Here is a 25,890-nt window from a genome sequence, read left to right on the forward strand (position 1 = left end):
AACGCGCACTGTGGACAGATTTCACATTCTCTTCTGATGGCCATTGCAATCACTGCATCAACGCTCGTCCGCCACATTGCTCCGATCTCAGTGCTGACAACATCCAGTTAAACCTCCACCTACTCAAATCACCCACAAGAACCGCCCGTACTAGGTCTCTACCTTACGTGTTCGTAGGAATGCTCGCGGGGTACCGCTCGCCCTTGACCTCGAACTTGGCCAGGATCTTATCGATCTCGTCCATCTCGGCGTCCGTCAGGTCGACCTCGACGGCGTTCTCCGCGACGCGCTCCGCCCGCGTCGAGCCCGGGATTGGGATGATGGTCGGCATGCCGGGCCGCCGCGACAGGCAGCGCGTCCACGAGATGGCCAGCTGCGCCGGCGTGCAGCCCTTCTTCTGCGCGAGCGCGTTGACGAGCCGAAAGAGCTCGAGGTTGTGGGGGAAGTTCTCCGGGTGGAACCGCGGGAACTGCTGCAGGAAGGGCGGGATGTCGGACTGCGATTGCAGCTTGCCGCCTAGGATCTGTCGGGGAGGATACGGTAAGAATGGGCAACTTCTATACAGTGCTTTTCCAGGTAGGTGCGCGACGAGAAAAGAGAACTCACCCCGCGCCCTATGGGCGAATAGGCGATCAGCGGGATGCCGTACTGCGCGCAGGCCGCGGCAACGCCGTTGGTTAGCACGTCCGGACTGAAGATGCTCAGCTCAACCTCGACGGCGACAATCTTGGCGTGCTTGACAGCCTCGTGGATGGTCGATGCGGCGACCTCGCTGAGGGAAATGCCGCCGAGCAGGCCCTTGTCGATGTACTCTTGCATGGTGCGGAAGGTCACTTCCATGGGCACATTGGGGTCGCGACGGGCGTACTCGAAGATGTCGAGCTTCTTGCGGCCGTTGAGCTGCTTGAGCACGGCGTCGATGGACCGGCGCACCCCCTCGGGCGAGCCGTCTGGTTTGTGGTTTTTGAGGTTCATGCCCCCCTTGATGCTGAGGACCACCTTGTCGGCATCTTCGGGGTATTTGGCGAAGTACGCGTCCAGGAGGGTCATCGAGTTGCACTCGGGCGTGCCGTAGAACTCGCCGCCGTTCCAGAAGTTCATCCCGTGCTTCAGCGCCGTCCGCATGGCCTCGAAGGCTTGATCATGCGGTATCGGGTCGGGGCGCCAGGTGAAGCCTGCGAGAGTCAGCTGCACGCTGGGTTGCAGACTGATCGCGTCCAAGACTCACCCATGAGACCGTAGCCGGTCGCGCCCACATCCTGTCCGTTGATCTTAGGCATACTGTCGAGATGTAGTGAAGCTATGGAAGCAAAAAGTCAAACTGTGGTGTTGGGAGAGATGATTCTGAGCGAGATGAAGCGTCGGGTTCTAATTAGCAAGATCGCTGCCTTTATACGAAGTAGCTGCTCGTGATAGCCATCCCCTCTTCCACAATGCAACAAAAGGAACAAAGTACGGGGCGTGCCGGAGGAAAGTCGGACATCGACCGTTCGGCCCGCTGGCTATGGCCGATATATCCCGCTGCCCAGTCGACGATGTCCGCGACACCGGGCTGATTTTCTCATCAAACCAAGCCGAAGCGGCAGACGGGGACCAGTTATTCCCCAGTTTCCGCTGCTTCAACCTTGTCAGCTTGTTGGCCGAGGTATCCTTGGGTGCCAGGTATTAGTAACACCACCACCATCGCTTCGCAACATACCGCTCGCTGAATGCAGAGTAAGTTAAGCGCTCCACTGCCACGGAAACCCTACGGAGATAAGTCGGAAGCCATGAGTAATATTTGACCTTTTAAGTCCGGGTCGCGCGTCATCTTTCGCAGCAACGCGGGTTTTGCGGGCAACATCGTCTCTTGCTGTTTTTTTTCCTTCTGCCCGCTAACTCCGACGCTCATCAGATAAGGTTAGTTACCTAGGTACCCACCCAAGCAGTTGATATGGATGGTCTTCACGCAGTTAACATGAGTATTAGGGTTTGGCCTCGAGATTTGCGATACCGTGTTTCCCTCATGCTAAGCTTGGACAGTGAAAATAAGACCGCTTCATTGTGCTGCATGGCTTGAGATCATCGGATGTCAGGCAGGACATTTTCCGGACATACCTACCTGCCTACCTGGTACCTTTAGGTATTTCCTGCGAAAAGAAAGCAGCTTTGCTGAGATGCCAGGGGATCCAACCAAGAAGACTTTACACAGTAATCCGTAAACACTTCACATTGCTCCACTCAGCGCAGCGGCTCATTCGCTCAGCACTTTACAGGGGGTCATGCCAAGCGCCAGGAACAGTGACGGCAAAAACACCAAAAGAAAAGGAAAAAAAATAAAAATCGAGACCCCGAGACATTGTGCTTTTGCAACAAATTGACACTCACTGGCTGAGGTTGAGTCTATTGTCTCAAGCGTACTCTGGATATATTTTCCAAGTGTGCCATATAATTCTAGACGCAACCTATTACTTCTTTAATTGTGTTCTATTGCAGTTCACTCCGTCTATTGTTCCTTGGTTGCGATGCCCATTTGAAGAAGATGGCACAATACGATGGCAGCTGCAACGCGACGCACGCTGCGTGCGCTGCAAGCTCATATCTTCGAGGCCGGCCATTGCCATGTCTGTCCTCTACTGCGTCTGAGCTCTTTCTCAGGAAACGTCGAAGAGCCCTCCAGAAGTCGACTTCTCCGGAGACCAACCTCAAGCGTGTCACCTTAACACACTCACTTACACCTTCACGGCTCTCTCTCAACCGGATCACTCCGAGATGCTTGCCGGGGAAACCCAGGGGCAGCCAGGTGAAACCAGTTACAACAGCAAGATCAGCGCGCTATCCAAATATTCTCTCGCCGTCGTCAAGCAGAAAACTCCTCGTCCGCCATCTCACCAACACACTCATCCACCACCGCCTCCGTCGCGCCGACCCGCTCGCGATTGGCAAATTGGAAAAGCTGTACAGGCGTCATCGCAACCCCGAGCGCGCTCTTGATCTGTTTCTGCTCCGAAGACTCCTGTGGAGAAGCTCGCGACGGCCAGGTCTCACCATGGAGTTCATTGACTTGATTCGCCGCATCCAGGCCGACGAGGAATCTTCCGACGAGGAGGCTGGTCTCGTCCTCACCGCGGCCAGCACCGCGGCCGGCACCGCGAATCACCGCCGTCGGGCTTCCCCGCCCGACACGGATGCCGTCGCCGGCCCTAGCCACCTGGCTGGCAAGGCCAAGTTCGCCAGCGGCGGAGGGGAGCGGAACTCGGTCGCGGACGGCGCCCCGGTGGCCGAGGTGAACGGCGTGGTCCAGGCAGACCAAACCAAAAATGCCCAGAAGCGCACCCTAGACAGCGAGAAGGCTGGGGACGAGACGGAGCAGCAGCGGGCCACCAAAAGTGTCAAGCTCGAGAACGGCAGAACCGTGAATGGGGACACCAGTGGGGTGAAGAAGGTGCAGGTGCCGGTCTCCGTCGCCGCCGAGAGCAGCAAGACTGTTGCGACTGTTCCGGCTGCTCGAAAGCCCGTCCACCAAATGGAATACTTCGAGCGGCGTGTCTATGACATGCTCAGCGACCCGCTCGGCTTCGACGACTGCGTCTACGACGCTAACGAGCAGATGCGCCGTCATGCGGCGAGAAAGCTTGCGCGGCACCACCGCCGCCGTCAAAATCGGCCCGCGCCTCCTCTGGAAATGAGCGGGGCACTCGGCCCCGTTCACAACCTGACGCCGGCCGCGGCCAAGGCTAAGCCGGCTCAAAGCCTAGCGAAGATGGCCCAGAAGCAAGCCCATCAGCGGAAGGTGGCAGAGCAGGTGCAGGCTCTCAAGGGGAAGGGTGGAGCGTCAACCAAGGCGGGTGGCATGGGCAAGGGGAAAGCCTTGGAGTCGATACGCTCTCAGCAGGGAAGTGTAAAAGAGCAGGGTGGTCAGCAACGCCCATCTCCCACAAAGCAATACAGCCAGTTGAAGTAGATTGAGGTCTGCCTCCCGTGACCGGTCTCATTGCTGGTGTAACCTCAACCGCCCGCGTGTCGAATCTCAAAGCTCAGCATGGCTCTTCCTCAGTCACACACATGATACTCCTTTGCCTTGTCCCAGGAATTGCCGATGCTCCTGAATTCGTAGTCTCAACCCTCAGCCGTGTGCTGGTACAGTACCACACCCACAGCCGAGGCCAAGATCCCCAGGGGCGAGGTTTGGCGATGGTCCGTCTAACACGTCAACCTATGCAAGTTGCAGTCAAGATATGAAGCGTCGTAGTTCACAGACGCGGCATCTCCCGTTGCGTGTCAAACTGCCGGCCAGGATCCAAGTCACACGGTAGTTACCTATATTCCATACGGAATACAGTAGATATGGGGCTCCCGCCCTGAAATCTAGCCAGCTCTCCTTCTGCTTTAAGTCACCAAGGGAAAAAGGTGCATGACCAGCTTCTTTTCCTGGTCCCGGACGGTTGGCGCAAAACGCCGCCCCATCCGTTACCTTGAACATACCTGCACACAGTTGCCCTTTCAGACAGGCGCGGAAGCTGGAAAACCACAGGCTAACAACGGCAGGCGGCGGGGCAGGCCCAGTGGCCCCCTACTTAGCTAAGCAAACACAGCACTGCAGTGCGGTTCCACAGCGGCCACCCCACCCGCTGAACCTCGGCTGGCGGCTTCGGCGTTGGAGCTCCCCGCACCAGGGAGCCGGATGGCACCTTGGCGGCCAACCGCGATGGGAAAGCTCCCGAAGGTTGTGTTATAAAAAGGGAGAACGACCCGCATGCCGCCAGGTTGTACATACCGAAGCTCAGGGATTCAATTCAGTCAATCGAACCTGTGAAACGTTATTGAGAAAGCTCCGCCTAACCCCAACGTTGATCGCATCGAGCACAAGCAGAGCAACATGTCTGGGCCCGGTGTTGGTTTCGAGTATCCCGCGAAGGAGGTCAGCTGGACGAAGCGAGATGCCTTGCTCTTTGCCAACTCGATCGGCTGCACGGCCGAGGAGCTTCACTTCCTCTATGTGCGTTCGACTCCGTCTCCATGCGTGACCCGTCCTTCCCCATGCCTGACCGTCTGTCTAGGAGCTCGATCCCAACTTCTCCGTCTTCCCCACGTACCCCGTCATCCTCAGTAAGCCAGCCGAGAGAACTCTCACTCACCCTCGCCTTCCAATGCAAGCCGGCCAATACTAAAACCCTCGCTCAGCATTCAAGGGCACAGCCACGGACGTGATCGATTTCTACGCCGCCCAGAAAGCGGTCCGGATCCCGGGCGTGCCCGAGTTCGACCCCGCCCGCGTCGTCGACGGCCAGCGGCTGCTGCAGTCCTTCAAGCCGCTGCCGGCCAGCTCGGCGGGCCGGAAGTTCGAGGTGCGCACCAAGGTGCTCGGCGTGTACGACAAGGGGCGGCCCGGGACGGTCGTCGAGACGCAATCGGACCTAGTCGACGCGACCACGGGCGACGTCTACACGCGCGTCATCTCGTCGTCCTTCTTCGTCGCCCAGGGCAACTGGGGCGGGCCGAAGGGCCCCGCGACGGCCAACTTCCCCGCGCCCAAGGACCGCCGGCCGGACGTGGTGTTCGAGAACCAGACGACGGCCGAGACGCCGCTGCTGTACCGGCTCAACGGCGACTACAACCCGCTGCACGCGCACCCGGAGCCGGGCCGCAAGATGGGCTTCGGCGGCGTCATCATCCACGGCCTGTACACGTGGAACTGGGCCGCCCACGGCCTGCTGCAGCACCTCGGCGGCAGCGACCCGGCCAACCTGAAGGAGTACCAGGCGCGCTTCGCCAGCCCGGTCCGGCCCGGCGACAAGCTGGTCGCGTCCGCCTGGAGGACCGGCGAGATGCGCGACGGGTTCGAGGAGGTCCGCTTCGAGGTCCGCGTGGCCGGCGGCAAGGTGTGCCTGAGCAACGGGAGGGCGCTGATCAAGTGTGTTGGCCCCGTGAAGGGGAAGCTGTGAGCGCGTAGCGTGTGAGGGCGGGGCCCCGGGGGTGTTGATGGTTTTTGTATGAATAGTTAATGTAAATGCCTTTTTCTTCAGTTCGCCAACGGTATGTTCCATATGGTGTTGAAGTTTTGCCTTCGCCTAGGTTCTGTGTGCTGCTGCTGCCTGGCGCTTTTGGCTATCTGACGCACCTGAATTCCATCACGTTCACCCAATTTCGCCAGTAACGCTGTTGGCCGGCGGGTCCAAGCTCGCCATCATCTCACAAACTTTTCACTTTCAGGATGCCCTCTGAGGCGCGCGCGCGAATTGGCGAGCGACGATCATACGACGGTGCGCTTTGCACTGTCCGGTACGTTGGTGAAGTCGCGGGCACGACGGGCTCGTGGTTGGGCGTGGAGTGGGATGACCCCTCGCGGGGAAAACACGACGGCCAACACAACGGCGTCCGCTACTTTTCGTGTATGCCGCTCATGCCGCACATGGTACCCATTGAAGCCACACCAACTTGCTGTCTGACGATGTCAATCCACAGGCAGATCCAAGTCCGCGACAGCCGCATCATTCGTGCGCCCCACGCGACCGACAGATGTACCCCAGACCTTCCTCGCAGCGCTGCAGCTCAAGTACGCCACCGATCCGACTGCAGGCCAGAACCCGCCCCGGCAGATCGTCTTCTCGGGCAAGGTAGCCGAGGAGGTCGGTTTTGAGAAGGTCCGCCACAAGCAGGCCCAGCTCGACGAGCTGCAGTTCGTCATTCTGGATGGCGCCCAGATCGCCTATGCATCGCCTCCTCCCGGGGGGGCTGTCGACGGCGCGAAGGGTGGGCAGCAGTCCATCGGCCAAGTCTGCCCGAAAGTCAAGGAGTTGGACTTGAGCCGGAACCTTTTTGAGCGCTTCGGGCCCGTTGTGGACATTTGCTCCGAGTTGCGCCTGTTGAGAAGCTTGAGAGCTAAGTGAGTGGCCCCAGGTTGTGTGCTGTTCAGGAAGACTAGTGAGTGAGCCTGCTGACATGGTGGCTAGTGGCAACCGGTTTCAACATGTGCTGGAAGATGAAAGACTGGCATCGGCTGGTGACGCATTCAACGGCGTGACGGAGTTTGCTTTGGAGGACACACTTCTCGACTGGAACGAGATATGCCACATTGCGGCCAAGTTCCCGTCCCTGGCCACGCTCCACGCCGGCTCGAATCAACTCCCGAGCCTCACGCCGGTCGCCCCCGCTCCCTTTACCTCCACCCTTGTCTCTTTGCACCTTGAGTACAACGACTTCTCCTCTCTCGCCGACCTTGCCCCCCTCTCGGCGATCCCTAGCCTCCGCAACCTCCTCCTCAAAGGCAACCGAATATCCCACATCACCCCTCCCTCATCCGCCTCTGCCACCTCGCCTCCCAACTTCCCTCCCTCCCTCCATTACCTCGACATCTCCTACAACCAAATCGCCTCCTGGTCCTTCGTCGATGCCCTCCCGCACTCCTTCCCTGGCCTTACCTCTCTCCGCTTCACCCACAACCCCATCTACGACGACCCCGACCTCGACGACGACGGCGCTCCCACCTCGCTCGCCGCACCCACCACCACTACCACCCAACGAAAAGGCGTCGCCAAGACGGACGAAGCCTACATGCTCGTCGTCGCCCGCATGCCCGCGCTCAGGACGCTCAACTTCAGCGCCGTCACGCCCGCCGACCGCGCCGACGCCGAGATGTTCTACCTCTCGCGCATCGCCCGCCAGCTGGCCGCCGTGCCCGAGGCCGCCGAGCCCGCCGTGCTGGCACGCCACCGCCGCTGGGCCGAGCTGTGCGCCGCCTACGGCGAGCCGCCCGTCGTGCGCCGCGGCCGCGTCGACCCGAACTTCCTCGAGGCGAGGCTGATCACGGTGGAGTTCCACTACCCTGGCGGTGGCGCGCAGCAGAAGAGCGTTGTTGTGCAGGTGCCCAAGTCGTTTGATATCTATGCTGTCAAGGGGCTCGCGGGGAGGTTGTTTGGTTTGCCGCCGCTGGGGCTGCGGTTGGTGTGGGAAACGGGGGAGTGGGATCCCGTCGGCGGGTTTGATGAGGCAGATGGGGAGAGTGAGGTGGAAGAGGAGGACCTGGAGGCTGAGTGGGAGCGGCGGGGCGAAGCGGGAGAGCCGGTTGGGGAGGCCATGGAGGGGAAAACTAAGGCTGGCAGGTGGGTGAAGCGTGAGGTGGAGCTGAAGGATGGGCCCCGTCAGCTTGGATACTGCGTGGATGGGCTGGAGGCGAGGATTAGGGTGGAGAGACGGTGAAAGTTTGTATGAGGAGTTTGGATAGCGGCAACGGTGAACTGTTTGTTTCTGTTTGCCCATGGTTGTTGGTGAAATCGAGGTGCTTGTTGAGTTGGTTTGGACTCCGAATGGAAACTCGAAAGCAGGTTTGTCCATCAATCCCATTCAAGACGTCCGCCTCGGAGCATAAGACCGTCCCCTCCCTGTCCTCAGTCGGCTATGATTCTCAACCGCCTCAAGAACAACAACCGCTATCCCTTCTCTAAGCGCAGCCTGACTGACAATCCACCATCTACCCAACAATCAAAGGGATAATCCCTAAGTTCACCATGGTCTCCCCACCTCGCTTCTTCATCGTCAGGCCTGACGGCAAAAAACCGACCGCCGACGGCAAAGTGAATACACTCCCGGGCCCCATCGTGCCCCTCATTGCCGTCGATGAACTGCCCGAGTGGCTCAACATCGTTGGCGTCCCCCGCGAGCTCACCGTCGAGCAGACCGTTGGGCTTTACAATCTGGGAACCGTCAGCAAGAGCAAGGGCTCGTACGCCGTTGAGATTACCCACCAGGCTCTCCCTGCTGTCCGTCAGCTGCCGGGTACTCTGAAAGCCATCGAGCCAAAGCCAGAGAACCATACTACCGCCAACCCGCCTCATGAAACCACTACTACTCGCCAGTCTGCCGCTGCGTCGCCCGAAACCGCAGTCCACCCAGCAGACCGCATGAAAGCCCACTGGAGCGAGGCCCACGCCCGTGCCGCGGGACTCGTCAGCAACACCACCGGCTCCCCAACACCCCGGCAGCAGCAGCAGCAGCTCCAGCCCCAACGCTCACTTTCAGCCGCCACCAGCCACCCTTCTCCTCCCAGGAGCAGCACCAAGAGCAGCGGCAGCAGCAGCAACAACAACCCCGCCTCGAGCCCGAACCCGAGCCCAAGCGCCAACCCAAGCACCAGAACAGAGTACTGCCGCCACTGGTGCCACCACGGCACCTGCAAATGGGGCCTGCACTGCCGCTACCTCCACGCCATGCCCGCCACGCCGGCCGAGCTGGCCGCCGTCGGCCTGCGCGGCCTGCCGGCCTGGTGGGTGGCGCTCCAGCAGCACTGTTACAACAGCAACAACAACAACGACAACCACAATAATGGTCACCAATCCAATGCCATCGGTAACAGCAGCAACGGCAACGGCGGTACACCGGGATCGCGCACGGTTGAGCACGCGCTTGGCCCGGATACCGCCGGCGGCGGCAGCAGCAGCAACAACAGCAAAAGCAGTGGTGGCTTGTATTTTGATCCGCGGGACGTGCGAGCCCCGGGCGGCGGGGCCGGAGGGATGATGCACCCGATGGGATGGGGGATGGTGCCGGGCGCTGTTCGGGCGGGCGGCGCGGTGGTGAGCGGTCATGGCGGCGGGCAGAAGGCGGCGACGAGGGCCCAGCTGCGGGAGACGCTGGCTCTGCTGCGGGAGCTGAGGCTGAGGCTGGGGCTGGGGTCGGAACTGGGAGGAGGAGGAGGAGGAGTGGGAGGCGGCGGGAAGGCCGTGCGCAAGAGGGAGGTGAATCCGCTCGAGAAGGGGCGGGGCAAGGGCGTCGTCGGCGGCGACAAGGAGGCCATGTTGACGGCTGCGAAGACTGGCGGGCTGGCGGCGAGTATTCATGCTCCTGCTGCCGGGGCCGATCGGGGCCAGGCGCAGACGGGGACTGTGGTGACCCCTCCAGCGGGGCTCGCAGTGCAGACGACCGGTGGAAAGGGATGCGGGGAGAAGGCGACGGGTTTGCCTGCTCAGCCCGCTGAAACTCAGAAGGTCGACAAGTTGGTTGATGTGTAAGAGCTGGAGACGAGGAGACGGGGATTGAGTGTTGGACTGTACACACCCATCAGGAATTGATTGGCAGTGAGATGTTCCAGGCGCCTCAGCTAGCAGATAATTCGATGTGCCATTGCAGCTATTCAGGCCTGTCAATTCATGACTTTGTTTCCTAGAGGCTGATCGCCAGATGTTGGGCAATGATGGCCCCGGGGCACCTGCACCCCACCAGTAGTCCTTCTCGATGTCCTCCTAATACATGTGCACGAACCAAAACAACGCTAAAAGACATAGGAGATGAGTGAGTGACAGTCTCCAAGCCATGCCGATCCCATTGCATCCATGAACCCTATCTTACCACAACGCCAACGCTTCCTCCACGTGCCCGCAGCATCCGGATTCACTGGAAGCGTCCGCGGGCACGATCACACTCCTCAAGAAACCGGTATATGCCCTCCAGCCCCTCAAAATCCTCGGAGCAGTGTTCTCCTGAGGTGCTCAAGACAGGCGGCGACATGCTCTCGTAGCCTTCTTCAGGCTCCGAGCCGGACAGCCGCCAAGGGTTCTCTTCGAATTCATCCACGATGAACGCTTCCTCCACTTCTGACGACGACGACTCAGAGCCGCGGGACCTGAGAGATCCACCAGGTGAGGTGATGGTACCCTCACCGCTCGCATCGGGCGCAAACGGGAAGCGCAGCGCAACTTCCACGCCAGCGCTGGCGTCAAAGTCCGGATCCTGCCCGACAACGCCCCGCTTGACGCCGACGTCATCGCAGAGCCTCTCCACCGTCTCGGCATCCATGCCAGGGAACCGCACCCGTAGAACACTGTTCTTCTCCAAGAACACAGGCAGATCGCCCAGCCCCGCCAAGGCCTTCAGATCCGTCATGACCGCCGCCAAGTCCTTCAGCGCGCGCGCGAAGTCGACCGAGAGCACGTCAAGGAAGCCCTCGGCATTGAGGGTCGCCGCGCCAACGGCGGCAACCTGCTCCTCCGCGCTGGCGAACGGCATCACAACGCCCAGCGGGCTGAGCGCAGTGATGGTCGGGCTGATCTTGAAATCGACGAACGCACCCGGGGCGCGCCGCCGTCCGGCCATCGCACTCTCCATCTTCAACCGCGCCTCGTCCTGCATCGCGCTCACGGCCCGATACCGTTTTTCGCCGTTGGGTCCCGTGCCGTCGAACCGGGCGCGATGACCGGAGAGCCAGAAGGCGCGCATCGCCTGGCTGACATTTTGGATGACCTGCGCTGGGGCGGCCGGGGTGTGGCTGAAGTAGCGGGCACCGCCGAGGCGGCCAGATCCGGGAATGCCGTAGCCGCCTGCGGTGCGGCCGAGGGTACCGCCGGTGAGGTTGGGGCGGAGGGTCCAGGCGAAAGGAGCGCGGCCGGTGAGTTGGTTGACGGCGCGGGAGACGCGCGAGGTCGGGAGCTTGGAGCGGTCGAAGCGGAAGCCGGGTTTGGAGGCGGAGGGGTAGGCGCCAGAGCTGATGAAGCGGCGGATGGTCGAGTTGAGGCTGGCGGTCGAGTAGTATCTGAATCCGCCAGCGCGCTTCTGCTGGCGCAACCAGGCTGCGGGATGGATGGGTTGGCGAGAGTTGCCGGCGCGGACCGGGACTGCGACGGGTTGGAGTTCGGCGTTGACTGGGCGAGTGGCGGCCGCGAGCTTGGAGCGCAGCATCTTGGTCGCCACTCGGACGTTGACCACCAGATGCTTGTGCAAAGCCCGCAAGGCCGCAGGAGCCCAAATCCCCCCTGCGGGAGACATGGCGGTTAGGTATTCAGCGATCCGCAAGACTAGGGCCTGAGTGGGCGCTGAAAGCCTCGTGGATGGTTGAGGGGGAAGAGCCACGGGAAGGGTGGGAGCATGCGGAGATCCGGATGTTACCGAGATGCCCTTGGCTCGGTAGCTATCGATAACGTCACGCAATCCCCACACCAGCGCCAGCTGGCATTCGCGTAACTTCCTATGCATTTACACATGTTGCTCTGCATTTCAGTCCCTGCATAAATTAAGTGGGTCTCTCTATCTTATCGCACCTCCACAGCTGCGGCACGCTTTTAATGCTCCAAATTTTTGAGCTCCCACAGCTTCTCTCATTCCCCCAACTACAGCACCAATTCCTCTGTCGACAAGGTAAGCAATCGCCCTGCTTCCCTCTCGTTACCTGTCGCACAGCTCCTGTGATGATAATCGATCAATCCAACTCCGACCAGCCCGTGGGGACTACAATTTACTCTAGAATTACCCTGAGAGCACCCTGTTCAGAGCGACTCGTGTCGGCTTGGCGATTTCCAACCTTTTGCTAACATTGTCTGCTCAGTGTCGACCAACCTTCACCTGGCTTCTCTTTTCAGTGGCTCCCAAACTTCTCGGAAAAGGTTGGTTTTTCAGTCGCTTTCTTTTTACCCCTCCAAGTGATGAACAAAAGACAATTATAGGGAATTCCTCATGCCGAACTCACGATGTGGATTCACTTGTTTCAGCCTTGTCTGATTTGGCCTCTTACCTGTCTGCTGTTTATGAGCTCAGCGTCTATGACCGTTGTGCTAATCAGCCATTGCAGGTATGCTCGGGCTTTTACTTCCACCCTCTAGCACCATGACGAAACTTTGAACGAACGGGCGGACATAAACGAAGCCTCGCCGTCTCCTCTCGCCAAAAGCAGGGCTGTACACCCTGTGAGGGGAGCTCGGCGGGAAATTCTTGCTGAGAACTCGTCAGCTGATTGTGCCACCGCTCACCAGCTCGCTGTCCTCCCCTCTGGAAAGCGGTTTTGGCTGACCGTGTTTGGTTAGGTAATTGGCATTTTCCGCTCGCATGTTCACGGCCCATTGCAAAATGATGATTCGTTATTCACACTGTTTGATCCTCCCTCTGGGTTGGAAATGAACAATCTCCAAAATCTGATTTAATGAGGTATGTCTCTCAGCCTTGCTTGGGTTGTTTTCGGACGCTGACTGGATTGCAGCCTGATTTTTTGGGGTCCCATATTGAGGTGTTCATGCAGCGATTCTAAATGAGGGCCATGGCTGACCGCTTCGGTGGACAGGTAAAGCTGGAGTGCATCCTGACTCAGTCCTTCCCAGCGAACTGTAAGTTAGTCTCAATTTTTCCCCGTCTCCTTGCCTTTCGGATGATTTTTTCCCCTACTTGCTTGAGTTCAAGTAATATGCTGACTTAGTTAATTACCAGTTCGAGATCTACCCGTGCATGCTTTGCCAATATTGGTTTGCACTACCGTCTATATGCTCTTGGTAGCCATCTCTGTTAGATTCCGCGCAGAATTCATGCATGATCCTACACCTTGATGTCCAATTCGCTGTTGCCCTTTGGGGCAGCGTATGTGTGACCACTCTGCCACTCACTCTATTGCCGGAGCTGCAACCGGGCGTTCCATCCCACAATGCAGCGTATGAGGTCCCAGTCCCCGTTATGCCCGACCCAATCCGTCACCACAATTCCCGTGGCCGCGTCCCCAATGTCCAACTGCCCAGGCCCCTTGCCAGGCGCCCCGTGGCTCATGCACAAATACTCGATCATGGAAGGGTTGATCTTGGCGGCGATCCGATCCGGCCAGCAGCTAGCGTTGAAGAAGTTGCTCGCACTCAAGAAGTTGATAAACAGCGGCATCTGCGGCCCTCCAGCAGGCACCTCCGAGGGCCTCGTCGCATGCACCCCCTGCGCGGCCCTCGCCAGCCCTTCCTGCGCGAACTGCACCTTCCGCTGGATGTCGGCGGCGCTGCCCACGCCGTAGTAGTCCTGGATCCGGATCGTCCCGCTCCCGCACGTCCCGTCGGCCACGTTGTCCGGCCAGACCGAGCCGTCGATGCCGCCCTCGGCCGCGGGCACGGACGCGGCCAGCCGGAAGCGCCGCACCAGCACGACGCGGCCGCGGCAGCCGGCCAGCGTCGGGATCTGCGGCGACGTGTACCAGTGCTGGCGCCGCGGCGCGATGTAGTGGTGGTAAAGGATCTGCGAGAGGTCGGCGTCGCTGCCCCGGCCGGTCCCTTCGCGCTTGATGGAGACGAGTACCGTCTCGGTCGGGTGCGCCGCAAGGAAGCTGTACAGTGTCGCGAGCAAGCCGGAGAGGTACTTGGCCCCCGTGAGGGAGACGGGGAAGGCCGAGTGGACGAGGGAGAGCTCGGGTATGGAGGCGTGGTTGTTGTCGTTGTTGCTGTCGTCGTTGTTGTTGCTGCTGCGGTTGGCCTTTGGCGGGGTGTATGTCGGGCAGGAGACGCGCACGTCGAGGAAGCGCACGCCGTTGTTGAGCTGCTCGAGGACGGATACGGCTTGGCAGCGGACGGACGGGAGGGCGACGTGGCAGGTCGGCGAGTTGTGGGTGCCCGGGATGGAGAGGGAGGAGATGGGCAGGGAGGAATCGAGCGTGGCCATCCAGGAGGAGAGGTTGGCGGAGCTAAAGACGGCTAGATAGGCATGTTGGGGGAGATAGATGGCGGTGAATTCTTTGGTTTCCTCCTCTGAGCCTTTGGGGTGACTTTTGAGGATGATGCTACGTCGTGATGAAGCCGGGATTTCGGCGCTGTAGCTGTGTCCGCTGTCTGGGTCCTCGAATGTGAGGCGGAGGTGTTCATGGCGGGCAGGGTCTGGCGTATAGACGGGAGTGTGACATTCCGAGAAAGGCTGAATGGCTATCCCCTTAATCTCCTGCCTCGCTGACGACGCGGACTCCTCTTCCCCTCCGCGTGAAGCAGTCTTGTGCAATGTCGTTGGTATGTGCAGGTGCGAGTGGGCATCTAGGCGTTCGACTTGCTTCAGCTCCAGAGGGGTGATGGTCAAGTTGCGTATAGTGAGGGTTGGCAGCGCTGCGGGTGATGTTGCTGCCGCAACGGGGCGTGAGAAGACGAAACCCATACCGACGGATGGCTGCCGGGTCCTGGTTGTTGACCGGACACAGGGGGTTCAAGCTTCCCAAGCGAAGTGGTGTTGGCACGCGTTTCTTCACACCAATAAGGTTCGCAGACGGGAACGCGACAAGAAACTCGAGTCGGTCGGCAAATACGATGATACGTTCGGCCAATCTACCAATCCCCGACAGTTCGCCGCCTATTGCAGCGTCCTGAAGCCTCCACGACCAAACTCTGTGATTACTGACGTCCGAGCGTGAGCGTGGAACTGCCGAACGGTTTCTGCAGTTACAGAAGCAAATGAAGCCCAGGCTTAGCGATTACATAATCACCAAATGCTATCCTTGACAGTTGTCTTGTCCGCTGAGACACTGGCTGTGATATGGAGGTCTACACCTAGTTGAGGGATATTTCCAAGAAAGACATTGACCTCAAGCCGATGAATAGATGCTTAGGGCTACTCTGTGAATGTCCACAGAGCTATGAGGGGTTGCGCCGTCCATTCCCCAGCGTGAAGGGGTACTGGACAACGTGCGGACTGCAAGTCACTGTCCTCGGCTCACGGGATCTTCCTCGTCCTTTCAGAGTTCAAATGAGTAGGCACGCCTCTTCTGGACGACCGAGACCCAGCTATTGTCATGTATGTATACTGTGCGGGAGCGTGCAGCAGCCCGGAGGTGAGACTGGGTCCAGAATATTGGCCAGTGCGGGCCGCAGAGAGGGAGAGCTCAGAACATTAGGGTTGAAGTCAACGAGAGTATGGATGAAGCTTCACCTATAATTAGAAGTACCTAGCCTTCCCCGGACCCCGGGCGGCTGGAATGAAACGGACAGAGCCAGGTTCTCCATCCTGTTTCCAGGAGGTATGCTCTGGATATCGGAGCGCAGGAAGCGGTACGCAACGCCCTCCTGATCTAGCCGGAGCAACGCGGGTCGACTTGAAATTGCGCCCAGGCCCTGTAGCTCTCCAGGGCCGCGCTGTGTTCCGCTGGACCCTCGCAATGCGAAGACCGGCCGCCATCTCGACCCCAGCAGTGAGGTCCTTGCGGTATGTCCTCTCCGAAAGGGAACTCCTTTGACACCCTCGATCGTATAAAGACGCAGGAACAAATTGATGAAGGGCCGCCACTCGGGTCCGAACCACCCCGGACCGGCGCTTGCAGGACGAACTTGCCCATCATGTCTGGGAGGAAACAACCTGCCCAGTAGTTGAACCCCCCGGAGAGCACCGCGATCCCGGGTTCGGGGTGAAGGGTTACCTGTCGGACGTCCGTCAGTCTGTTATTAAGTCCAAGACGGAGTTGGTTGGATAAATTCGCTTTGCCGACTCGGTCACTTCGGGAAAAGGGCGATAACGTCGAGATGATGCCGTTCTTCTCCAGAACCTCAAGCAAACAATGCACGAAGTCCGAAACTGCGCCAGGTATAAATATGGGTTTGATGGCGGCGAGTGAGGGAGGGTTGAACGAGGCCGACCACGGATAATCTGCATCGTCCAGACAGAGCCAACTTGGTCATCGTCGACAACATGCGCCTCTTGATCCTCGCCGTCAGCGCTTTCGCCAGTTCGGCGGTCGCTTTCCCCTCCATCGGCTCGCTCTTCTCGCCGCGGCAGGACAAAGACTGCATCACGCGGGACGAGGCCAAGCAGATCGTCGACATCTACGCCAGCCTGATCGCAAACTACACTCCCTCGGTCTGCGAGAAGTACTGCGCCGACGACTTCGTCGACCGGTCCGACAGCATCAACACCTTCATCTTCCAGCCGCTCGGCCAGCCGACGTTCGCGACCAAGCAGATCTTCATGGACGCGCAGCTGTCGAATCCGGCGTTCCCGCTCGTGGTCGACAGCATCGACGCCGTCGACTGCGAGTCCATCGCGCTGCGCTGGCACGCCACTTTCGGCGTGGCCAACGAGCCCAGCCGCGGCATCACCATTCTCGGCACCACCAAGGCGGCGGGCTGGTGGCAGATCAAGAGCATCGATGTCGAGTTCAACAGCCTGATCTGGCTGCTTGACATGGGCGGCAATTACACTTGGGAAGGCTGAATCGCGCTTGCGGCAGTGAGTCTGACGGGGAAGCCCCGCGTCGGATGGGCTGTGTCGAGAGAACAAGGAGCAAGGCGATGTGAAAGAATGGCGTGTAACTCTCAAGTGAATGGACGACGAGTGGCTGTTGGCTCCCAGCGACCAAAACAATAAAAAAAAAGCGTGTGCGCGTGCCCGCCTTGGTTTCGGCAACATCTGCAGAGAACTTGTGTGTGGAGACATTGCACCATCCGTGGGAGCCGTGGGAAATTGGTCAGCCACGGGGCCACCGTCATCCATTCTGTGAGTCGCTGACAACCTAGGTAATTATTGCGGGAGCCCCGACGGCTGTTGTCCCCGTCGGCGGTCGTTTGTTTGCGCTCAAAAGCGACTCGGTGCTTGCGCATCTGTCTTTGCTGTCGTCGCTCATAGGGCTGCATGTGCGGACATCTGAGAGCGACGGAGTCCCGTTCTTGAGTTCCTTGGCTGTTAGCAGAATTAAGTCCACTCTCAGCAGCGGTGCTGAATTGGGCTGAAAAACTCTTAGGCCAAAGGACGTGTCGATGCTTCATCCAGACCAGGCTCTTTTGCCGAAGGCTTGCATGAGGGTATGGTCAGGGTAGTGAAGTGGCTGGCTGAGTAGGTAGACATACCATGTACATACAATACAGAGCACAAGACCCGTGCATGATCACTGGCGACGAGTCAGCTTCGAAGGAATCCTGGAGTTTTTGAGTCATCACTACCACGCTGGAGAACGCTTCTCCACTGCTGTTTGGCAGTCTTACCTACACAGTAAGGTACACAGGAGACTCTGTTCTTCACGCAGGGCGAATTGGTGAGCTCGACGAAAGTTCAGGTACTTAGATTCTATATACTGCGGATTATACGTAAGTTACGCTACTAGTATAGTACGTACGGGACTGCGGATTGCAAAGTACCTGTGTAACCTGACATTGGTTACTAATGTCCGATGCGCTGAGCTTTTCAGCCGTACGCAGTACACTACACTGCGTAGGGGTCCATCGAAGCTGATTGGCCGTTAGTTGAGCCTAGGCTACCCTGGAAAGGGCTAAGCGCCTGGGATCACCCAGCCGCGGCCTTCAATGGATCGAGCATAGTGCATTGTAGCGCAGTGTAACGACCCTGCCCCTGCACGCCTCATTTCTTTCCTGGCAGGGATTCGGTTGTTCTGCCCGCCATCCCGCCCATTCCAGATGTGTCTGCAACGGTCCTAGGCAGTGGTGTGGTCCAGGGGTACCATCGCTTCCAGCCGCACAACGTCGAATGGCACGGCCGCGTTGGCATCCAACAGCCAAGCGACTCGGTCGCCAGAAATGCCAAGGTGCGCGAAGGAGGGGAGACGCTGGTCATGCCGACTCCCGCGTCATTTTATCCTACGGCACAGCCAGCATGCCGAGCAGAGGAATGGGGGGCAGTGTCACAATGAAAACCGCCGTCTCCCTTCCCCTTCGCCGTTCTGCCTTTCCTTTCCCTCACACAAGTTAACGTGCCTCTGCTAGAGACTGTGGTGTTCAGCCGCAAGCCATTCTTTTCTATCCCTCATAAAGTCGCTCCCTTGCCGGCCTTCGGGTCTTGTCGCTCCCTTCATCACCCACGCTCACTTAGTTATACTACGCTAGCTTCTTCGCTGTCTTGCAGATCTTCATCCTGTGTGACAGTTAAAAAAGGAAAGATGCGCTTCTCCATCGCCACCGCTTTCGCTTTTGCGGCATCCGTCCTGGCCCAGAACCCGACTGCCGGCTTCGATGTAATTACCAAGCCCACTCAAGACGAGAAGGTCCCCGCCGGGTCGACATATGAGATCGTCTGGGAAAAGGATGCCCGCCACCCCGGCCCCATCACGATCGGCCTGCTCGGTGGAAAGACGCCGTCGAGCCTGACCCTTGTTGACACCATCGCGAGTAAGACATCGCCTGTGCTTTTCCCTGGAGAACTTCGTTTGGCTGACCACTTGGACCAATGATTAGCCGGAGTTGATGGCGGCGCCGAGTCGTTCAGTTGGCATGTGCCCAAGACGCTTGGCGACCTCGCAACCTACGGCATCATTATTTACCTGGAGTCCGACAAGAACATCTTCCAGTACGGCTTCCCCTTCCACATTGTCGGCGGCAGCAGCGGGTCCTCGGAGACCGGCAACAACACCGTGACCCTCACTGGGACGCAGACCACGAGCCAGACCTCGGCCGCCGCCACCACCACCATTACCACCATCGGCAAGAACTCGACTCGCACCACGTTCACGACCTCGCCGTCGGTGACCTCCGTGCCGACCACCATCCGCAGCAACTACACCACCACTTCGACTGGCTCCGGCTCCGGCTCTGGCTCTGGCTCTGGCTCCGGCCCGGTCATCACCACCGTCACCAGCGACGTCACTCGGGTCCCCACCCCAACGACTGCTGCGACCACCGCCGTGACTACCAACGGCGTCGCTTCTCTCGCTGCTGGCTCGTTTGCTCTGTTCGGCGGTGTTGCCATGGCTGTACTTGCCCTCTAAGAGGCCGTTCCTGTTGTTCCTGGTTTAGAATTTGGTGGCGATGTTTGTGTTCTCAAAGTTCTTGTCGAATGCATGGCGGGATGTTGCAGACTGGAGTACGTTGACGTATGATTGGGTTTAATGGCATGACAGAATGGAGGGTTTGTAGTCAGAGTGTCTCTTCGCGCTTGGCGCATTTGATGGCTGGATCAGAGAGCGTCGAGAATGATGGTCTTGTTTATCTAGCCATGATGCTGCTAATTGAGATACCCTTGATAACACCATCTGCTTCTGGACGTTGGCTGTAGTGCTCCTTTGCAGCGTGGGCATGTTTTGTATTGGTTGAGGGGCGGCATGAACTTTTATGGTTAATGCACGGTGATGCTGTGCTACGCCGTTGCCCTGGCTGTTCTGTTGCCACACAATGGCTCGCAATGCAGCGCTTTAGTGTAGATGTGACTGCTGTTTGTCTATGAAATGCTCCGTCCAGGAGTTAACCCCTTCCCGCTCTCCGCCCCCCTCCCTCCTCCCCCCCAACACACACACACACACACACACACACAAACAAACAAAAAAAAAGGGAAAAAAAGGAAAAGGAAAAGGAGAAGGAGGAGGAGAAGGAGGAGAAGAAGAAGAAGGAGGAGGAGAAGAAGAAGAAGAACGCATGTCCCTCCTTATAGCAGCAAGAGGGTCCATGGCAGACATGATAGAGAGCCCCCGGGCCGTTACCATGCCTTTGGCTCAACACCCACCAGGTTCGAAATATGATGTGTTTGCGAGGCACGCACGTTACTCTGCATCTCTGACTCCCTCAATTCTGCAAACTTTCTGTTTATCACATCACGTAGCACCATGAACACAACAGTCGTAGGCTGGACTAGTCACGCTATTTGTTGCTCTTCTGCAACTGAACTTACCTCTCACGAGCGGAGAGTTACATGCGCGCTCCTTGGATTTCATTCTTTTGGTAAGCCACAGGTCAACTAAAATCTTGTGGTGTTGCTTGGTTCGGATCTGACCGGCGTTCCTGTGCCTTGCATATCATCGGATAGGTATGCTGTCAACTCACGTTAGCTGTGTTGCCCGACAAATCAGCAGTCCAAACCGCCAGGGGCATCATGGGAAGCGGTGAGCTCGCGTTGTTGGGCGGCAAGTGCGGGGCAGAAGTACTGTAACCCGCAGCTGGAGTAATTCCTGGCGTATTTTCCGTCAGATCACGTACCTAGTACGACTGTAAAGCAAATCCCGGCAGACCCACGAAAAAACTGCCCCTCGCACCCGCGACCCACCAAATCTCCACGCCAGGCAAGCAACAACCTCTCCCAGGACCCTCAGCTCTCTCCGCAAATTCAACGACCGACATTCCTGCCTCTATTGCTGCTCTCCGCCGCGCTGTGCGCTCACTGCTCCGCTTCCTTCCGATTATCGCCGGTACCTCTATTTCGACATAATCCATCACGATGAGAGGCGAGGTAAGCTCACAACTGCCCCATTACCCGTCCCTTGGAACCGCAATCCCGCTCTGGGCGATTGCTTTGGGCTGTTCCCTCTTTTCCAATGCGGATACCCTCGAGACCACAACGCCACTACATCCCAAGAGTTGTCGATGCTCCCGCTTGTCCAGCTGGCGTCAATCCTAGGTTCTTCCCAGCCGCAACCTTTTTTCAATCTAAAAAACCCGCTGTGTCGTTGGCGACCTCGAGTTCGAATGCCAGCCTTGATTCATTGCACACCCTGCATCGCGACTCGTCGCGGTCCAACTCCAGAGCTCCCGGCGCTTCGTCGCTGCAACACAAGATCGGTTTTCGCAGTACACTAGACTGCATGCTGACACGCCTGCGACCAGATTCTCCACCTCCACCTCGGTCAGGCTGGTGTCCAGCTGGGTAACAGCGCATGGGAGCTGTAGGCCCTCACCGCTCTTCCACGCTCCCGGCAGTATCGCGTCTCGTTAACCAATGCGCCCAGGTACCTCCTCGAGCACGGTCTCGGAGCTGACGGCCGCCCGGACCCCAACGCCAAGGACGTAGGCGATGCTGGTTCGTTCGAGACCTTCTTCACGGAGACGAGCAACGGCAAATACGTTCCCCGGTCCATCTTTGTCGATCTCGACCCTTCGCCGATCGATGAGATCCGCACTGGCACCTACCGCCAGCTCTTCCACCCCGAGCTTCTGATCAGCGCGAAGGAGGATGCTGCCAACAACTATGCTCGCGGCCACTACACCATCGGCAAGGAGAAGATCGATGATGTCGTCGACCGCATCCGCCGCGTCGCTGGTGAGCCCCATCCTCTTGGTGGTCGCAGGCGGCGCATAGCTGACGCGGCATGACAGACAACTGCCAGTCGCTCCAGGGCTTCCTGATCTTCCACTCGTTTGGCGGTGGTACTGGTTCCGGTTTTGGCGCTCTTCTGCTCGAGCGTCTTTCGACCGACTATGGCAAGAAGTGCAAGCTGGAGTTCACCGTATACCCGGCGCCGCGCCTCTCCTCTGCCGTTGTTGAGCCCTACAACGCTGTGCTCTCCACCCACAGCACGATCGAGAACTCCGACTGCACGTTCCTGGTTGACAACGAGGCCGTGTACGACATCTGCCGCCGGAATCTGGACATTCCCCGGCCCAGCTACGAGCACCTGAACCGGCTGATTGCTCAGGTGGTCTCTTCCATCACTTCTTCCTTGCGGTTTGACGGCGCCTTGAACGTGGACCTCAACGAGTTCCAGACCAACCTGGTCCCGTACCCTCGTATCCACTACCCCCTGATCAGCTATGCGCCGGTCATTTCGGCCGCCAAGAGCGCTCATGAGAGCTTCAAGGTCTCGGACCTCACCTTCCAGTGTGAGTGCGGGTTCTGAATCTCCACGTCTTCGCCAGCGGTTGCACTGACTTGCTCTTCCTCAGGTTTCGAGCCCAACAACCAGATGGTTGTCTGCGACCCCCGCAAGGGCAAGTACATGGCCGTGGCCCTCCTGTACCGCGGCGACGTTGTCCACCGCGACTGCAGCGCTGCGGTCGCTGCCCTCAAGTCGAAGGCTTCGTTCAACCTGGTCGAGTGGTGCCCCACTGGCTTCAAGATCGGCATCAACTACCAGAAGCCCGTCGCCGTCCCCACTGCTTCGCCCCAGGACGGTGGCCTCGCCGCGGTCGACCGCTCCGTGTCCATGCTGTCCAACACGACTGCCATCGCCGAGGCCTGGTCGCGTCTCGACCACAAGTTCGACCTCATGTACAACAAGCGTGCCTTCGTCCACTGGTACGTTGGCGAGGGTATGGAGGAGGGTGAGTTCAGCGAAGCCCGTGAGGATCTGGCTGCCCTCGAGAAGGACTACGAGGAGGTCGCTGCCGACTCGTTTGAACCCGGCGAGGGTGAGGCCGAGTACTAAGCCGCTCGCGCCGTATTCCGCCGCTCTCGCTGTCGGCGTGCGTACGGTGTGAAGTGAGTGGAGTATGCAAACCTCTGGGCCGCTGCCCGGCAAGTTCTTCTTGGTCAGCCGTGGCATGCGCTGAAGACTTGCCCGCAACTCCTCTGCGACAAGGTAAATCTGTTGATGGGCTTTCTGCGTTCCCTGCTAGTATGAGAATAATTCCCCCAGCAAGCCATGTTCTTAACTGCTTTTGACCTTGTCCATTTCGAGAGATAGCAAAATGTGGATAGGGGCCTTGGTAGATGAGGACAACTGGGCTGCTCCCCTTTTACGATTGTAGACCGCTGGTTTGATAACCTTTTATACTGTCGATAGCTCCTCCCTTACCTAGTCGAGATTGATATCCCCCTTACCTTTCCTTCTGGAGCTTGGAAGCCTGAATGTGTCGTTTCCTTCCGTGTAGCCCCGGGGGGATATGAGATGACAGAGAGTTCGGGTGCCTGGAGACAGTAGAGCGGCAACGCCTCAAGTTGTAATCATCGAGACAAGCACAAAAGGATTTTTTTTCTACAATGCCACCAGGTCTGTCGAACTCATCTGCTCAACCGTCATCGAGTTTCCGGGAATTTCTATTTCCACGCTGCGCTATCAACGCAGCTTTTTACCCAGCCTGTTGTCTAGAACTCGCCGGCCGGCGACTGAGGAATGCGCCGCCTCGTGCCGTGGACAACTCGACCGCTGTGCCCACCATGTTACCCCTTTTCTCGTACCACGCAGACCTCTCCTGCGCCCGCCATCTCATTTCTCGCCCTTGGCGCCCTTCTTTTTCTTCTTCTTGTGCACCTTGTCTTTCCCCTTGCTCTTCGTCTTGAACTTCAAATCCTTGGGTTTGCCATCTTTCGCACTAGCCCGCCGCCCTTCGAAGACGAATTGCTCCGGTCCCTTGATCCCATTGGGCTTCTCTCCCGCGGCCTCACCACCCCTGCCTTTTATCCCGCGCTCTCGCCTATCCCGCCGCCGCTTCTTGTCCTTTCCGGGTAGTTCCCCAACAAGTTTCGCGGCACCGAACCGGCCCAGCAGTTTGCTCGCCCGGCCGGCAAGGGTCTGGGCGTCGGCGGTGAGTTTTGGGACGTACTCTCCTGTCTCTCCGTCGGCAGACCTCTTCTTTCGCTTTTTGCCGTCGTGTTTGCCACCGCCCTTACGGTCGGAAGAGGCAGACGACGCAATTTTCTCTCTGCGGGCTTCCATGGCGCGGGCTGTTTTGTGGGGGGCCTTGCAACGGCTGACGCGCAGCTCACGGGGCAGCATGGGGGGGAATTTCTTGCCGTTGAGGAGAATTGCTGACTCCACGGCGTTGCCGTCCTGGAGGGTTTTGTTAGCAAGAGCTTGAGCTTCGAGGTGGGTGGGGTCAAGGCGGAGGAGAGGACTGACATAGAATTGCACATAGGCGAAGCCCTTGCCGACGCGGGTAGCGGCATCTCTTACGACGCGGACGCTCTCGACTTTGCCGGCTTCTTCGCCGAACACTCGCCAGAGTCCTTCCTCGACGTCCATTGGTGTCTTGGTTCGCTTGCGTTTTTCGGTGATTTCCTTGCCCTCCTTGTCGATCTTGGTGCTGTACACAGTCTCATCGTCGACAAAACCCAGATTGCCAACGAAGACACAGCGCCGGTGGTCGACGGGCGCTGGATGAGCAACGCTGTCGACTCTGAGGTGGCGGTCGAGGACAACTGTGCCGTTAAGTTGTGCCACAGCGAGCCGCGCCGCTGCTGCCGTGCTATAGACGACATAGGCATTGGTGGATTTCGTAGTGGCTTCCAAGAGCGACTTTTTGATGTAGGCCACGCGTTTCGGTATGCCTGTTGTCGCGAAAGCGATCGAGCGGAACCGGATGGACTGCACCTTTTGAGGAGGGTCTGCCTTCTTGTCGAGGACCGATGAGAGATGATGTAGCAGGATCTTCTTGGCCTTGCGCGAGGTGATTGCCTCGATCGAGACGTTACTGAGGAAGACGGTACGGTTCGCCTTTTCGAGTTCCGTTTCGACAGGGCCAGTGGTCAAGGACTCATGAACAGGAACCTCGCCCACTGACGACTCGTCCTCCTCCATCCCAGCCATGCGCTCATCGTCACCTTCCCTGGAGACCCCGCCTGCATCCTCTGCTGCTGCGGTCTTCTCAGTTGCATCTGCCTTGCGACGCTTCCCAGATGGAGCCTCGTCGTCCGCCAATCGCTCCAAGTATTTAGCCTCGAAGTCTTCATCGCCATCTCTTTGCTTCCGTTTCCGCTTGCGGCCCTCCTCTTGAGATGTTCCGCGTGAGATAACTCTCTCCGAGACCTTCGTCGCTTCAGCTTCATCGTCGGCGCTCGAAATGCCCTTGGCGTCTTCGGCTTCAGACTCGTCTTCACCAGACAATATGCCCCCCCCTTTGTCTACGCTGCCGGCATCGGACTCGCTACCCGACCGCTCTTCAGATCCATTCTCGGAGGCTTCTGACTCTTCGTCGGAGCCCTCCGGCTCTGCGCCGTCGAAACCATCATGATCCTCCTCGTCTGCCAGGGACTTCTTCGGGAGCAATTCTGCGTAGCGGGATTTTGGGGGCGTTTTGACGGGTCCAGCCTAAAAAAAGATTTAACTATCGTCCTCATCCACACGGATTCTGTTGATGCTGCGACCCACACTCTGGGAGAAGAGAGCATCAAGGGCCGGGTCGATGGCCTTGGATAAAACAGACAAGGCGGATTTGCTGCAGAAGAAGTCAGCAATACTGTCCGAAGACTAGATCCCACGCAATAAAGCTGTAATTCATACTCTTTGGCCATTTCGGCGAGGTGGGTGCCCCAAAGCCACGGCGCAAACTCAAAGCTGTGGATTCGGGGAAAGGTCTTGGAGTTGAAGCAGGTGGGCGTTTGGCAAGGAGGAAAAATCCTGCAAATCCTCCTTCAATTGCTGTCACAGCACACTGAAGTTACTGAATTCAAGAGATGTAGGGCCGGACAGCGGCATAGCCTGCGTCAGGTAGGTGCCAGTTTGTTGCGGCCTCGAGCTGGCCCTGTCCAATTCGTGATCTCGGGAGGAATTGACAGCTGCTTTTTCTGAGCGCCGCGCACCGAAGTGGGTCCGCAAGTCGAAAATTCGCCCGGTTATCGGCGCTTATC

General features: G+C 58.5%; 11 protein-coding genes across 11 annotated transcripts; 7 read left to right on the forward strand and 4 right to left on the reverse strand.

The window, feature by feature from the left end:
* Positions 1–163: 163 nt before the first annotated feature.
* THITE_2056137 (uncharacterized protein) lies at positions 164–1,280 on the reverse strand (the record flags this gene model as incomplete). The annotated part of the gene is made up of 3 exons (XM_003656405.1): positions 164–523; positions 607–1,175; positions 1,229–1,280. 3 exons carry the CDS (start codon positions 1,278–1,280, stop codon positions 164–166), a joined length of 981 nt encoding a protein of 326 aa, XP_003656453.1.
* Positions 1,281–2,420: 1,140 nt separating this feature from the next.
* Positions 2,421–4,123, forward strand: THITE_2121093 (uncharacterized protein). Its single transcript, XM_003656406.1, has one exon. The coding sequence runs from the start codon at positions 3,029–3,031 to the stop codon at positions 3,941–3,943; it is 915 nt and encodes a 304-aa protein (XP_003656454.1). The 5' UTR covers positions 2,421–3,028; the 3' UTR covers positions 3,944–4,123.
* Positions 4,124–4,663: 540 nt separating this feature from the next.
* Positions 4,664–6,124, forward strand: THITE_2121096 (uncharacterized protein). The gene is made up of 3 exons (XM_003656407.1): positions 4,664–4,978; positions 5,040–5,088; positions 5,164–6,124. The coding sequence occupies exons 1-3, from the start codon at positions 4,859–4,861 to the stop codon at positions 5,922–5,924; spliced, it is 930 nt and encodes a 309-aa protein (XP_003656455.1). The 5' UTR covers positions 4,664–4,858; the 3' UTR covers positions 5,925–6,124.
* A 1-nt stretch (position 6,125) lies between these two features.
* THITE_2121098 (uncharacterized protein) lies at positions 6,126–8,332 on the forward strand. Its single transcript, XM_003656408.1, has 3 exons — positions 6,126–6,371; positions 6,445–6,865; positions 6,933–8,332. Exons 1-3 carry the CDS (start codon positions 6,194–6,196, stop codon positions 8,176–8,178), a joined length of 1,845 nt encoding a protein of 614 aa, XP_003656456.1. The 5' UTR covers positions 6,126–6,193; the 3' UTR covers positions 8,179–8,332.
* A 154-nt stretch (positions 8,333–8,486) lies between these two features.
* Positions 8,487–9,986, forward strand: THITE_2091621 (uncharacterized protein; the record flags this gene model as incomplete). Its single annotated transcript, XM_003656409.1, has 1 exon — positions 8,487–9,986. The coding sequence occupies one exon, from the start codon at positions 8,487–8,489 to the stop codon at positions 9,984–9,986; it is 1,500 nt and encodes a 499-aa protein (XP_003656457.1).
* A 151-nt stretch (positions 9,987–10,137) lies between these two features.
* THITE_2121100 (uncharacterized protein) lies at positions 10,138–11,876 on the reverse strand. The gene is made up of 2 exons (XM_003656410.1): positions 10,324–11,876; positions 10,138–10,246 (listed from the first exon to the last, which is right to left on the reverse strand). Exon 1 carries the CDS (start codon positions 11,734–11,736, stop codon positions 10,366–10,368), a length of 1,371 nt encoding a protein of 456 aa, XP_003656458.1. The 5' UTR covers positions 11,737–11,876; the 3' UTR covers positions 10,138–10,246; positions 10,324–10,365.
* Positions 11,877–13,338: 1,462 nt separating this feature from the next.
* Positions 13,339–14,784, reverse strand: THITE_2010991 (uncharacterized protein; the record flags this gene model as incomplete). The annotated part of the gene is made up of 1 exon (XM_003656411.2): positions 13,339–14,784. A coding segment is annotated over one exon (1,446 nt), but the record flags the coding sequence as incomplete, so codon positions are not given.
* Positions 14,785–16,078: 1,294 nt separating this feature from the next.
* THITE_2121102 (uncharacterized protein) lies at positions 16,079–17,369 on the forward strand. The gene has a single exon (XM_003656412.1). The coding sequence runs from the start codon at positions 16,366–16,368 to the stop codon at positions 16,885–16,887; it is 522 nt and encodes a 173-aa protein (XP_003656460.1). The 5' UTR covers positions 16,079–16,365; the 3' UTR covers positions 16,888–17,369.
* Positions 17,370–18,340: 971 nt separating this feature from the next.
* THITE_127447 (uncharacterized protein) lies at positions 18,341–19,661 on the forward strand. The gene is made up of 2 exons (XM_003656413.1): positions 18,341–18,791; positions 18,858–19,661. The coding sequence occupies exons 1-2, from the start codon at positions 18,563–18,565 to the stop codon at positions 19,385–19,387; spliced, it is 759 nt and encodes a 252-aa protein (XP_003656461.1). The 5' UTR covers positions 18,341–18,562; the 3' UTR covers positions 19,388–19,661.
* Positions 19,662–20,575: 914 nt separating this feature from the next.
* THITE_2121106 (uncharacterized protein) lies at positions 20,576–23,199 on the forward strand. The gene is made up of 5 exons (XM_003656414.1): positions 20,576–20,838; positions 21,213–21,271; positions 21,335–21,645; positions 21,702–22,205; positions 22,269–23,199. Exons 1-5 carry the CDS (start codon positions 20,827–20,829, stop codon positions 22,748–22,750), a joined length of 1,368 nt encoding a protein of 455 aa, XP_003656462.1. The 5' UTR covers positions 20,576–20,826; the 3' UTR covers positions 22,751–23,199.
* On the reverse strand, positions 23,199–25,837 carry THITE_2121111 (uncharacterized protein). Its single transcript, XM_003656415.1, has 4 exons — positions 25,544–25,837; positions 25,412–25,478; positions 24,164–25,351; positions 23,199–24,094 (listed from the first exon to the last, which is right to left on the reverse strand). Exons 1-4 carry the CDS (start codon positions 25,552–25,554, stop codon positions 23,531–23,533), a joined length of 1,830 nt encoding a protein of 609 aa, XP_003656463.1. The 5' UTR covers positions 25,555–25,837; the 3' UTR covers positions 23,199–23,530.
* Between the last annotated feature and the right edge of the window lie 53 nt (positions 25,838–25,890).

Source organism: Thermothielavioides terrestris, chromosome 5, assembly GCF_000226115.1.
Source record: "Thermothielavioides terrestris NRRL 8126 chromosome 5, complete sequence".
NCBI classification, from domain to species: Eukaryota; Fungi; Ascomycota; class Sordariomycetes; order Sordariales; family Chaetomiaceae; genus Thermothielavioides; species Thermothielavioides terrestris.